The following is a 12,033-nucleotide window of genomic DNA, read 5'->3' on the forward strand; positions in this document are numbered from 1 at the left end:
ATCCACGGTATGTTTAGAGATTTTTTTCATACTCAATTTACTGCATTAATCACACATTTGCTGGTTTTGTAAGCTTCGATTCATCCTTTTCTTTTGAGTGGGTGTAACAGTACAATCTCTAATCATGAAAAGAAAATAGCCGTGATAAATTAAGATAAGAAAGGTGAAATATTCAAACATTCAGTGCGATATTACACCGAAACCCATCTGTATTAATATTTAATGGATGAATAGTTGATATTCAGAGATTGTGTAACTTTGATGACATCTGCTTTCTTGGCTTTTGCAACAGCTGAGCAGCCTTTTGGATGTAATTCATTATTTCACATCTCTGCAAAAAACACAGGCTTTCATATGAAATGCCTAAGTGGAAATGATGTTTCGTAGAAGAAATGTCTAATGGGCTGATGTTCGAGTAGCTTTTATAAGAGAACATGCCAATTCAAATGAAAGTCAAGCGTTTAAATAGAACCGCAACAAAATCCGATTTCTTTTGATCTTGGAGGAACGGAGATGCAGATTAGTTAGAATTGCTTGGTGTCAACTCGTCCAAATGGATTCTCTCCGGTGAACCTCACTACACACAACTTTCCACCTCCACGTCTGCTGCTTCGTCCAGCTGGCAGGTTTCTGCTGGGTCCACTTGGCCCACAGCAACCATCTCTGTAACGGCAGACAGTTGGTGGGCAGAGAGAAGTCCGCTGAGCACTCGAGGTCCGCGGACCCAATTGGCGTTTGAGAGGCAGATTATTCTTGCAGTGAAACTGGCCCTGGAATCCTGGCCTGGATCCTGTGGCTGATTAGTTTCTCTGGCAGGGAGGCTGTCAAGCAGAGGGTCTCTTGTTGCATTGGCTGACTGAGAAGCTTGAGTTTCCAGGGACACGGACTGGTTTGTGCAGGCATGGATGCTTTGGCTTGTCTGGCTGTTTGACAGAGGAGAAGAGAAAGTGTTGAGACATTGTGATTATGAAAAGAGACACTCGAACCAGCTCGGAGAGAAAAACGACCTTTCAGTTTCTCCCGACCTTGTTGTATTCTATTCGTTTTGAACCTTAGTTTAAACAGGTTTCACTGAGTGGTGCTCTCTCTTTCTGCCTTGATCACATTCAGCGACACACATTCACACCTGGAAACTGTCCAGTGTTATCTGCTTGTCTGTAATAAAAAGCCTCCTGATTACTTGTACTCGTTGTTGTGCATTGCAGAGATTGTAAAGACTGGGTTGTCAGATACACCCACGATAAATTATGAGATGTTAACAGTGTGGTGTACGTGTAGAAATCATAGACTGAATAAAAAAGGTAGAAATAGGCCAAAATATATTGGAAAAGGAGCAGCTCAGAGGTAATTTTATTGGAAAATCAAATGTTTTAACCGTGCAAATGGGGCACAATAAGATACATGCTTTAAACGCACAAATGGATAAACATTAAGTCCACACCAGACTATGTGGCTTTTATCAAGCACAGTAGTTAGATGCTTTAGTTATTTTCCCAATATAATCCATATCTATTTAGTGCATTTTCCATCTATGTGCTTAAATGAACAGATGACCAAATAGAAAACGATTTACAGCTACCATCGTGGACAAACTCCAACAAACTAGACCATGTCTGAAGACGTAAAAGCTAATGAATCATTCACACTAATGCCGCCAAAAGATCCATTCTGTGGATTTCCAGATGAAACTGAGCTTTAGAGGTTTAGAGCTCAGAAATACAATAGAATGAGGTGCTACTTCTAAAAATATATAATATAATAAGCTGCCCTTTCTTTAATGCAGTCCAGGATGTTTCCAGTTTCCGTGGCTACTGCAAGAATTTAGCATAACAATGCTTAAAGTGTAATTCCGGCACAAAATCGTCCCATGGTCTTTTTCAGCACTTAGACACATCAAATAAGCCATGGAGACAGTTATTTTTGGTGTATGAATCATTAACAGAGATATCCGAAGATGCTAACAGCCAGACGTGGCTTACACTGATTAGCTCGGGGCAGTACGGTGAAGGCATTAAAACGTCTTTTTTAACCACTAATTCTGCTCAAAATAACACCAAACCTCTGCAGCAACATGAGAAGAGTCCTGACACATAAAACGAAGCACCAATGGGCTCCTTCCTTTTGGATTGACTTTGGTAATCGACTTGAATGGACTTTACTATGAGAGGAGCTGGTACAGGGGCCAGTTGGTCTTTAAAACACTCTTTTAATAAACTCTGGGTTCACTAACTACGTTGTTGGTGCTTCGTTTTATTCACAAAACTTAGGCTATGTGCTTGTGGTCAACTTAGACAATGTAATTGTGTAAAACACGTGTTAAAGTGCCCGCTAGGAGCCAAAATGCGTCCTGAAGGGCCTTCTTTAGTGGCGAGGACACGCCCTTTTTTTTCCTTTTCGCCCCTGCCCTTCAAAAAGTCTGTGCACGCCACTGCGATTAACGATGATATCGAATTATCACACAGCCCTAACCTAGGCTTTTATAGATATAATGTAGCCTATGAATGAATGAATTACTCTTTATTGTCATTATACAGGATGTATAACAAAACTTCGTTTGACTTATCTCAGTGTAAGAAAGAAAAACATGACAAAAAATGTTAGACAATTTAAATCAACAAAACAAGAGCAGCAGGAAAAGTAGATAAATAAAGTGTCCGTGCAACGGTCACAATCATAGTAAGTGGTAGCAGCAGCATGTATAATGCATGCTTGTATGTATACACTATATGCATGTAAGATAAGGCTTGCTGGCTCATTTTTATAGACTTGCCTTCCTGTGATGCAGTCTATTTATCTTTTTATCCTTTTATCTCATTTTTCTCCTTTCTTTGAAGCACTTTTAATTAATTAACTAACAAGCTAATAATAATTTCCTTTGTACTCTGTACACATTTACACAATGATGCATAAAGTGTCCTGAGATGACTTTTGTTATGATTTGGCACTATAACTAAAATTGAATTGAATTGAATAATTTATGGTTATGTTCTACCTCATTGGATTTTACTATTATTATTATTATTATTATTATTATTATTGTTATTATTATTACTATTTTTATTATTATTATTATTATTATGATTATTGTGTGTTCTGTTTATACTGTATTTGTGTGTGTATTTTGATTTTTGCTATGTCAAAGCACTTTGTTAACTTCTGTTTGTAAAAGGTGCTATGAAAATATAGTTATTATGATTATTATTATTATTATTACAACAGTCTCTGTGATGGTGGAAGTGTGGTGCTGGAGGCAGCAGCTCTGGGGTAGAAGCTGCTCCTCAGTCTGGTTGTTTTGGTTCTGATTGTCCTGAACCGTCTGTCAGATGGTAGCAGCTCAGACATATAACATACATATTAATATATATTGACCTATCACCTCCACTCATCTCACTTTGCTGCTAACCCCAGTTCAGGTGCAGCGGTGTCTCCCTCTCCACTGCGTCCCCTGACGGTGATCCCCGGCAGAGCACCGGCGCCTCCTCCGTCTGACCGTCCCACCGCCGCCCGGAGGAGCTGCTCTCTCTCTGCGCTGTCCAAGTTCACAACCCTCTGGCTGTGCGCACAGTGGATAGACTGCCCCTGTGTTGTGTCTTCCTATATTGTTTTGCTTTGGACGGACAGAGCGACTCCTGATGAACTTTAGCTCTTTCCTCAGGTCAGGTTGGACTCAGACGTTTCAACAGCAACATTTTTTGGAGCATTTGCCGGCTTTGTTTGCGCTCTGTCCGGGTTGGTTTGTGTTGATGGCGCGGTCTAACCAAGATGGACACGGGTTGTCTGCCGGTTGGAGACTAGATAACAGCTCCCCCCTCTAATTCTAAATGTAGACTTTATTTCATTATCCGCTGAAAACGTGTTGTTCATCAGGTGGATGTAACCGGACTGGGTCATTTTCACCCCCAGAGATCACATCCTATAATGAACATTTACCCACTGAAGTTTCGGTGAACTTTTCCCACGACTCGACATGTCGGGAGTGGTCCGCACCCTGAGCCGCTGCCTGCTCCCGGCCGAGGCCAGCCGGGACCCTGGCAGCAGCAAGGAGGGGAGCCGGGAGAGGGACGCGGCTCAGGAGCGGGAGGCGCGGCGTAGGAGCCGGGAGATAGACGCGATGCTCGCCCGGGAGAGGAGAGCCGTCCGCCGCCTGGTGAAGATCCTCCTGCTCGGGGCCGGAGAGAGCGGAAAGTCCACATTCCTCAAACAGATGCGCATCATTAACGGGCAAGAGTTTGATAAAAAGGCACTTCTGGATTTCCGGGACACTATCTATGAGAACATACTGAAGGTAAGAACAAGGCTTCAAGGGAAATAAACACTTTGGTATGAGGGGCCTCCAGGAAAACTGAGTCCAAACTTTATTCCTTGTTGTCAACTCCAAGTGTTTTTAGTTGTTTTTTATTTTAAATGCATATTTGAGTTTGTTAAGAGATGTATATCAGTCCAAACCTGTCAAATATTGTAAAATAAGTCAAGTTAAACTCAAGGATGTGTGAGAAACTGACATTTAGGAGACCAGAGCTTGAACGATTACTCCATTAATCAATTAGTACATTGACTGGAACTGAAACGATTAGTCACTTAATTTAATAATTCATTGTTTGAGTCAGTTTTCAAGCAAACATTGCCAAACAATCACTAGTTCCATCCTCTCAAATATGAAGCTTTCATGCTTTTCTTTGCTTTTATGATGGGAAACTAAATATAACTGAGCTTTGGACTCAAGCTGATGTCAAATTTAGGTTCTGGGAAATCTCCATGCCCATTTTATAGACCAAATGATTGTTGAGTAATGAAGAAAATAATCAGCAGTAGTAGAAATAATGGCCCTTATATTGCCATTTTCATCCCACGGTCGAGGCAGGCACTGCAGACACTCACTCAGACACACAGAGAGGTTTGTTGACACAGTACATATTTTTATCCTGAAGTGTGCTTGTGCTGTCCCTTTGTTTGCTGTCATGGCTGGGCCTCCTTCACCAGCTAACAATACCAGACTATTCCTGAGGGATGAGCACATCCGCCCTGAGTGCCACACTGCCCAGACAAGGATGATAAGAGCTTGCACTTCTACACAGAAGCCAGCATACAATATCCTCCCCTAAATACCAGCATACAGTGGCGGTGCTGTCTCGGGCCACGCCATGAACAGAACCCCCCCCCCCCCCCACACACACACACACACACACACACACACACACACACACCACCACCACCACCACCAAACACACACACACATTTCTCTACCACTTAACCTCCTGAAAAACACACAATGCACGTCGTGTAGGATGCAAAAATTGCAAGAAATCACATGATTGGAAATGTGTTGGAGAATAAAGGACGTGTTCTCTAATCTAGCACGATGTGAAAAACCTGTAATGCCTCATTCAGCAACGTAAGAGATAAAGAAGACACACTGTTACTATTAGGGTCGCAAGTCGGAACTTGTCCATATTGGCGTTTTAGGATCTGCTCAGACGTTATCTCTCCATTACATGGCTGTAATCAGTGGTTATCAGCCTCATAGATAGGAGGGCTGCTACACCATACCAGCTGTCTTCATCTATTTACGTGGTAATGGTCGCTGTAACAACCCCTGGCTGTCACTTTTTTGGGGGGAGTTAGATTTAGTTTTTCAAGCCTTTATTATATATTTTGTATAAAGTCACTCGAATCATTCCACTGCTACCGTAGCTACATGCTAATGTCAGGGAGAGCTACATCTTGGTTTGCAATATTTTTAATTTCTCCCCAATTTCAGATCTGACTCCTGCTGGAAAATGTTTGATTAAGTCATTTGTGGTTTAGAAGCCTTCATACGAAAAACGCGTTGCTATACACTCACATACAGTCGCGGAATAGTAATAATAATAGTGTCATTTCTCAATTAATCCAATAACCATTTATTCATTCATCATTTCCTGTTTATCATTTTTGTGCACATTGAGTAGCCTACCTGCTCTTAATTTGATCTTTTTTATATTGCTTTTAATACTTTATATTGTTTTGAGTATCAGGGAGTGCTATCACAATTTCATTTTATTGTCTTGCTCAGCAGGTATAAAGGTCAAGTTTCTTATCTTATTCAATCTATAAAATGTCAGAAAATACTGGCAGATGTCCGAAGTGACGTCTTCTAATTACTTGTTGTGTCCTGCCGAAGAGTCCAAACTCCAAAAACATTCAATTTACATTCAAATAAAAGAGGGAGGGAGAGAAAAGCAACAAACAACAGTCAGATGTTTATTTCCATTTCTGATGAACTGGTTGATTATTCCCTTGACCAATTGATATTTGTTTGGACTGAAATGATCTGAAAAGTGCCCATCAAAGTACTGCATGAGAAGATAGATGATAATCAGAAGTAGTAAACAGCACATCTCCACTGCACATAGACAGTAAATTATGATGGTTAGCTAAATGGCTAAGAAATACATCTACCATCAGTGCATAATCCCCGTCTTTCATGACACTGTGTACCGGACATGATTCCCTGAGTAAAGCTGAGGGCCGTTGGTGGAGTAAGTGTGATTTTACCTGAACAGCAGTGTGTGAATCAGCCTCACCTGCCAGGTGCAGAGGACCTCCTCCCTTCATGGGAACCTAATGATAGAGAAAGAGAACAAAGCGCAAAGTTAAGGAGGGATAAAGCTGACAGAGAACACACAGGTCTGTAGCACAGTTAGACTTATTAATAAAGGTGTTCAGGTGCGGTCTCGCTCCTTCAATCTCAGTAATTACACCTGATAAATCTCTGGACTAATCCTTATCAACGTGGATTTAGTTATTTCTCACAAATTAAAGTGAAACTAAAAAAATGGCTGGTCTTAATAACTCTGTCACGCCTCGTACATCAAGTGTAGGTTCTGCTGAACAACTTGAGTACGCACTAATTTACAAGCTGCAGCTCTTGGTTGGAAAAGAAACATAAATAATGGTTAGTTTTCATCCACTTTATATATTGAGCACACAAAGGTTCCTCTGATCATCATCACTGCTTAACCAAGACTTTTGAAACACTAATCAATCAAGGGAGATAACCCCAGATGACATTTCTTTGATGATTAAGTAGCTTCAAGTTAGGAGAAATCTCATCTTATTCCACACTATCAGTTTCGCCTACGGCTAATTAAACCCCCTTTGTAAACTTTGGGGTCAGGACTAGAATTTAAAACAAACTTCTGTGGGTTTCAGCGGTGTTTGGACTCATTAAATCTCATAGGTTGAAGAGGTTAATTACTACTTAATGCGTGTTTGTTACAGAGCAGTGGGAAAAGGAAAAAAAAAGGTGTGTTTATACAGCGGGGGACGGATTGTGGCACCATGTTTGAGGACGAGGGCAGTGCAGCTGATGGGGTGGACAACTTGAGTGCAGGAAGGGAGCTACTTTGTACTTACACAATAGTGATTAATGACACAGAGCTTTTTTTTTTTGTCCCATTTAGCTGCTAATAATACCTCTGACCACGTCATGACGGCGAGGACACAAGTCTTCATTTCAGACATGAGAGCTTTATGTTTTTCTAGCCCCGTGTGGTGAGATAATAGACACTTAAGACAAATACCAAGAACTGGTCTTTTGTCTCTATTGTCCAACTATTTCTGTCACTTTTCATCAACATTATGAATGACTCCACCCATTTTCATTGTGTGGCTGTTTGGATAAGGTATGAAATCTTTATCAATCACTTTTGATTTTAAAAACGTCATCGTCACACAACATGTCGTAGCAACCGCTTCTTTTTTAGTTCAACAGGCCCTTTACATCTTTCAAAGGTCATAGTCATAGGTCTGTCCTTAGGAGAAAACCTACAGCCTCACAGAAATTCAAACTAATGAAGCATTTGTGTGGCTCATGAAGTCAAACTTTTCCATGTATATTCAAGATTCAAGATTCAAGAAGCTTTATTTACCCCAAGGGAAATTATTTTGCAAGAGTTTCAATACAAAGGTGGGAAAGGGTCAGAGTAACAATAAGCATGAAAACATAAATCAAATCAATATAAAGCTAACATCAGATAAATCAAGCATGAACTAAGTGTGACAGAGTGCAACAGACATTGTGGTTAAGCGTAGGTTTAAACAATATACAACAATACGCACTGTGCAGTTTAGCAGCAGATTGAAATGAAATAAGTACAAACTAAATAAGTGAGAAGGAGCGATAAGTTATAAGTGTTAAAAATGTTAAAAATGTAGCAGCATTTCCTACAGAACTAAGTGACAGGATGGCACAGTGGACTGTAGCAGCATTTCATACTGAAGTCAGTTACAGTTACAGTAAGTTACAGTGAACCACAGTGAAATGTAGCAGCATGTCCTAAAGCACAGTAAGTGTATCAGCAGATAGTTACAGTACCATTAAATAAATAAATAAAGTGATGTAGTGGTGATATAAAGAGACAGTGTAGTATAGCAGCATTTCTTACTGAAGTAAGTGACAGTACAACTGTACAACTGAATAAAGTGGTGGTGATCACCTGTAAGTCCTTCTGAAACAGACAAGGTTTGAATACCACCAGTGCTAAAGTAGGATTACGGTTAATTATCCTCGACTTTACAAGAGGAGTTGTGAAATTGGATTATAGTCCACCAGAATAAACGGTTAAGGCATCTTTATGATGACAGATGACAACCTGGTTGCAAACAAGACATGACATGGGCATGGGATATTTCCAAACTATATATGTGGACTGGGATCAACTGAACTGCACAGTTTAGTAATAAATCCATAAACACTTACATGTTCATTTAATTTAAAATATGACAAAATGAATAAGAGACATGAAAAAAAGATGAATGAATAGTAAGAAAAACATACAAAAAATGTGAATTTACAAAAAAAAAAAACAAACAGGTATTAACCGCCATAACACATAAGTCATATTCCCATTACTATAGATATTATTATAGTTACTGGAAGTGTGTCTGTCTCTGTCTTTGTGTCTGTCTTTGTCTCTCTCTGTCCATCTGTGTGTCTTTTCTCTCTCTCTCTCTCCTTTTCCTCCTCCCCACCGGGTACAGACAGATGTCCGTCCTCCACAGAGCTGGGTCTGTCTGACGTTCCTGTCTGTTATAGGGAAGGTTTTCGTTGCCACCGTACTCTACAGAGGAATTGTTGGGTCTATGTAAATCATAAATAAGTCATAGAGTGTGGTCTTTACCTACTCTGTAAAGTGTCCTGAGAGAACTTTTGTTATGATTTGGCACTATAAATAAAATTGAATTGAATTGAATTAGAAGGGCACTGAGAGCACAGACCTCTGCCCGGGCATGCTCGCTCTCACAATGTTAACGCAGTGTAAATTTTCCCAGTTGGCAATTTATATTTCCAATTATTCTGACACCACAGGAATGCAGCACCAACGCCCCTATCTTGCTATAAAGTGAAGATTTATTTGCAATCCAATTCGCTCCAAAATTCAGTGGATTCACACTTTCATGAAAACCGCATCAGAAGATTTTTGTAATCCTCCAGACAGAGAAAACAGACAAAACGTAACCTCTTTGGTGAAGGTTTGAGTAAACGTTAAAGTTTATAATATGGTCACCATATAGCATAAGATTTCCAAGCAAAGCCTCTTGTACAATAGCCAGTTTTCTCCAGTGTCAAATGATGTAAAGGTCTTTAATCCATAACTTAAAGGTTGGAGGAAATGTGTCTTTTCATTTAAACAGTACAAGTGTTCTGGACCAAACAGATTTAACTTGTACTGTTTGTACTGTTGTTTTGACTTGGTTTAGAAATGCAGACATGCTGAAGTGAGACACATTTACTGACTGTCTCACAAACAAGCAGGAAAACAGACAGACATGTGGGCAACAGGAAGAGAGACAGACAGGAGACTGTGGAGGATTATGTTACAATCACAGATTAGTAAATTAGTAAGGTTCACGTTGGCTCGCTGACAGTAAACGTGGACGTGACTCAGATCTCACTCATTACACAGTGACTTCTGCCAACGAGCGGCTGTTCGATCGTGTCAGATTACGGTCACACGCGTGTTTGTGTGTCAGTCTTACTCATTCCTGCTGTGAAAACAAAAACATCAATTCCGAAAAGAAACGTTTTTAAAATGATTGACCAAACTTGAAAACACACCAGTTAGTCACAAAGGAGCATCAGTCAGACTGCACACACACACAAGCTCGCAAACCACAAGCACACACACACACACACAAGCTCACAAACCACAAGCACACACACACACACACAAGCTCACAAACCACACACACGCACACGCGCGCACGCACACACGCACGCAAACACACACACACCTTTTTCACACCCACGCCTCCTGTACGTTAGGAGGGGGGTCATTTTGAACTTCCTCGTCTTGAGATTTCTTCCAGATTTTTTTCCAGTTTCTTTTTTTTTTTAGAGGATTTTCCTCGTCTTTGTAGAGACGGGGAAGTTGAGCTGGGTTGGCAGCTGCTCATTGTAGGCCTGTTAAACCTCCTTGAATGCAATTTTAAGCCAAATTCAAATAAACTTGACCAGACTTGACTATTGCACAAGAGTTAGTTGGTCATGACTCTCACACACACACTCTCTCTCTCTCTCTCTCTCTCTCTCTCTCACACACACACACACACACACCACTGTGACCTTTGAAACGCTTCCTGGTTAACTGATACGGTTTTCTGCTAAGTTCTCTGTCAATCAATAAATCCAGCAAACTTCAATAATAGAGTCGATTCTTTACTTTAAGAGGTTGTGAAATATTAGCAAGGAAAAAGATGTGACGTATAAACGAGCAAAAATGGACTAAAAAAAATTATAATACAATTCTAGAAGTAGTAAATCACAAATAAAAACTGTCATTAAAAAATCTTCATCCCAATAACATAAATATCACAATATAGCATGATATCGCGCAATTCAATAAATAATCTATATGAAAAAACACATGATAAAGCCTATTTTTCGATATTCCTGTGTAAATTAAAAACTCAACAAATGGAAAAACAAGTATTAAATAACTATTTTCTTATACTTAAGTGCAAAATATAGACTCAAAATCACATCAGATTTTCTGAAAGTTTCGAGCTAGCATGTGCTCGTTATCAATTTAGACAACATAATTGTGTATCAATCAAATCTCCATATATGATTAAATCGAAACGACATTCAAAGACGATAAACGATCGTATGAAATCTTCGCCCAAACCTGACTTAAATAAACCAAACGTGCTTCTAAACACATCATAAGATGCTGAAATGGAACAATTAAAAAGCGTGGCCTCAAAGAAGTGTAATAAAAATAAACAGAGAGTAAAGCAGACACAGATCCAAAACATTGAATATCTGTCTCTGTGTGTGTTGGTCGGTTTGATCACTCAGCAGGAGACCTCCCACACAGATCAGTCCACATGGCTCTCTTCAGAAAACCACCAGCAGCCACACATGCATAATGTTGGAGTGTGTGTGTGTTGGACACATGTGCCTCACTGTTAAAGTTACTCCATGTTTACCAGTAACACTAGACCGTGTTGACGTTTTTCCCAGGAAGCAGCACATGCACTACGAGTCTTTTTCCCTCCTTGTGGTCAGGAAATATTTGTACTATAATGCTGACATTAGAAAAAAGCAGCTGTTACACCACTTCACCCCATTCAGGCTCATGTATATGCACTGACTGTGTGTTTCTGCAGGGCATGCGAGTGCTGGTGGACGCCCGGGACAAGCTGGGCATCAGCTGGCAGAGCTGCGAAAACGAGAAGCAGGGCATGCTGGTGATGTCGTGGGAGGGACGCGTGGGCGGCTCGGGGGTCGAGCCAAGTGAGTTTCAACTGTACGTGATGGCACTGAGCGCACTCTGGGCGGATGCAGGCATACAGGCCGCCTACTCGCGACGCTCTGAGTTCCAACTGGTGAGTCCATTACCCTGTAACTTACAGTTTCCCCCTTTTAGTTCCCCTGAAGTAGCTTCAAGTTGTCAGTTTGTTCCAAGTCTTTGTTTAGGCTTTATGGTGTGTGCACCATGCCATCAAATGGAAATATTTGTGCGTCAATTTTACACATTTCCCCAGAAT

The 12,033-nt window shown here is 40.5% G+C and overlaps 1 protein-coding gene across 1 annotated transcript in view; it reads left to right on the plus strand.

The window, feature by feature from the left end:
* Positions 1-3,574: 3,574 nt before the first annotated feature.
* The window catches only part of gna12a (guanine nucleotide binding protein (G protein) alpha 12a), a 28,456-nt gene continuing 19,997 nt past the window's right edge, over positions 3,575-12,033 (plus strand). Inside the window, exons 1-2 of the mRNA XM_083933799.1 lie at positions 3,575-4,285; positions 11,653-11,871. Of these exons, the coding sequence (XP_083789925.1) occupies positions 3,968-4,285; positions 11,653-11,871 (537 nt within the window). The 5' untranslated portion in view covers positions 3,575-3,967. The remainder of the gene's footprint in view (positions 4,286-11,652; positions 11,872-12,033) is intronic.

Source organism: Echiichthys vipera (genome assembly GCF_963691815.1).
Source record: "Echiichthys vipera genome assembly, chromosome: 2".
Lineage (NCBI taxonomy): Eukaryota > Metazoa > Chordata > Actinopteri > Perciformes > Trachinidae > Echiichthys > Echiichthys vipera.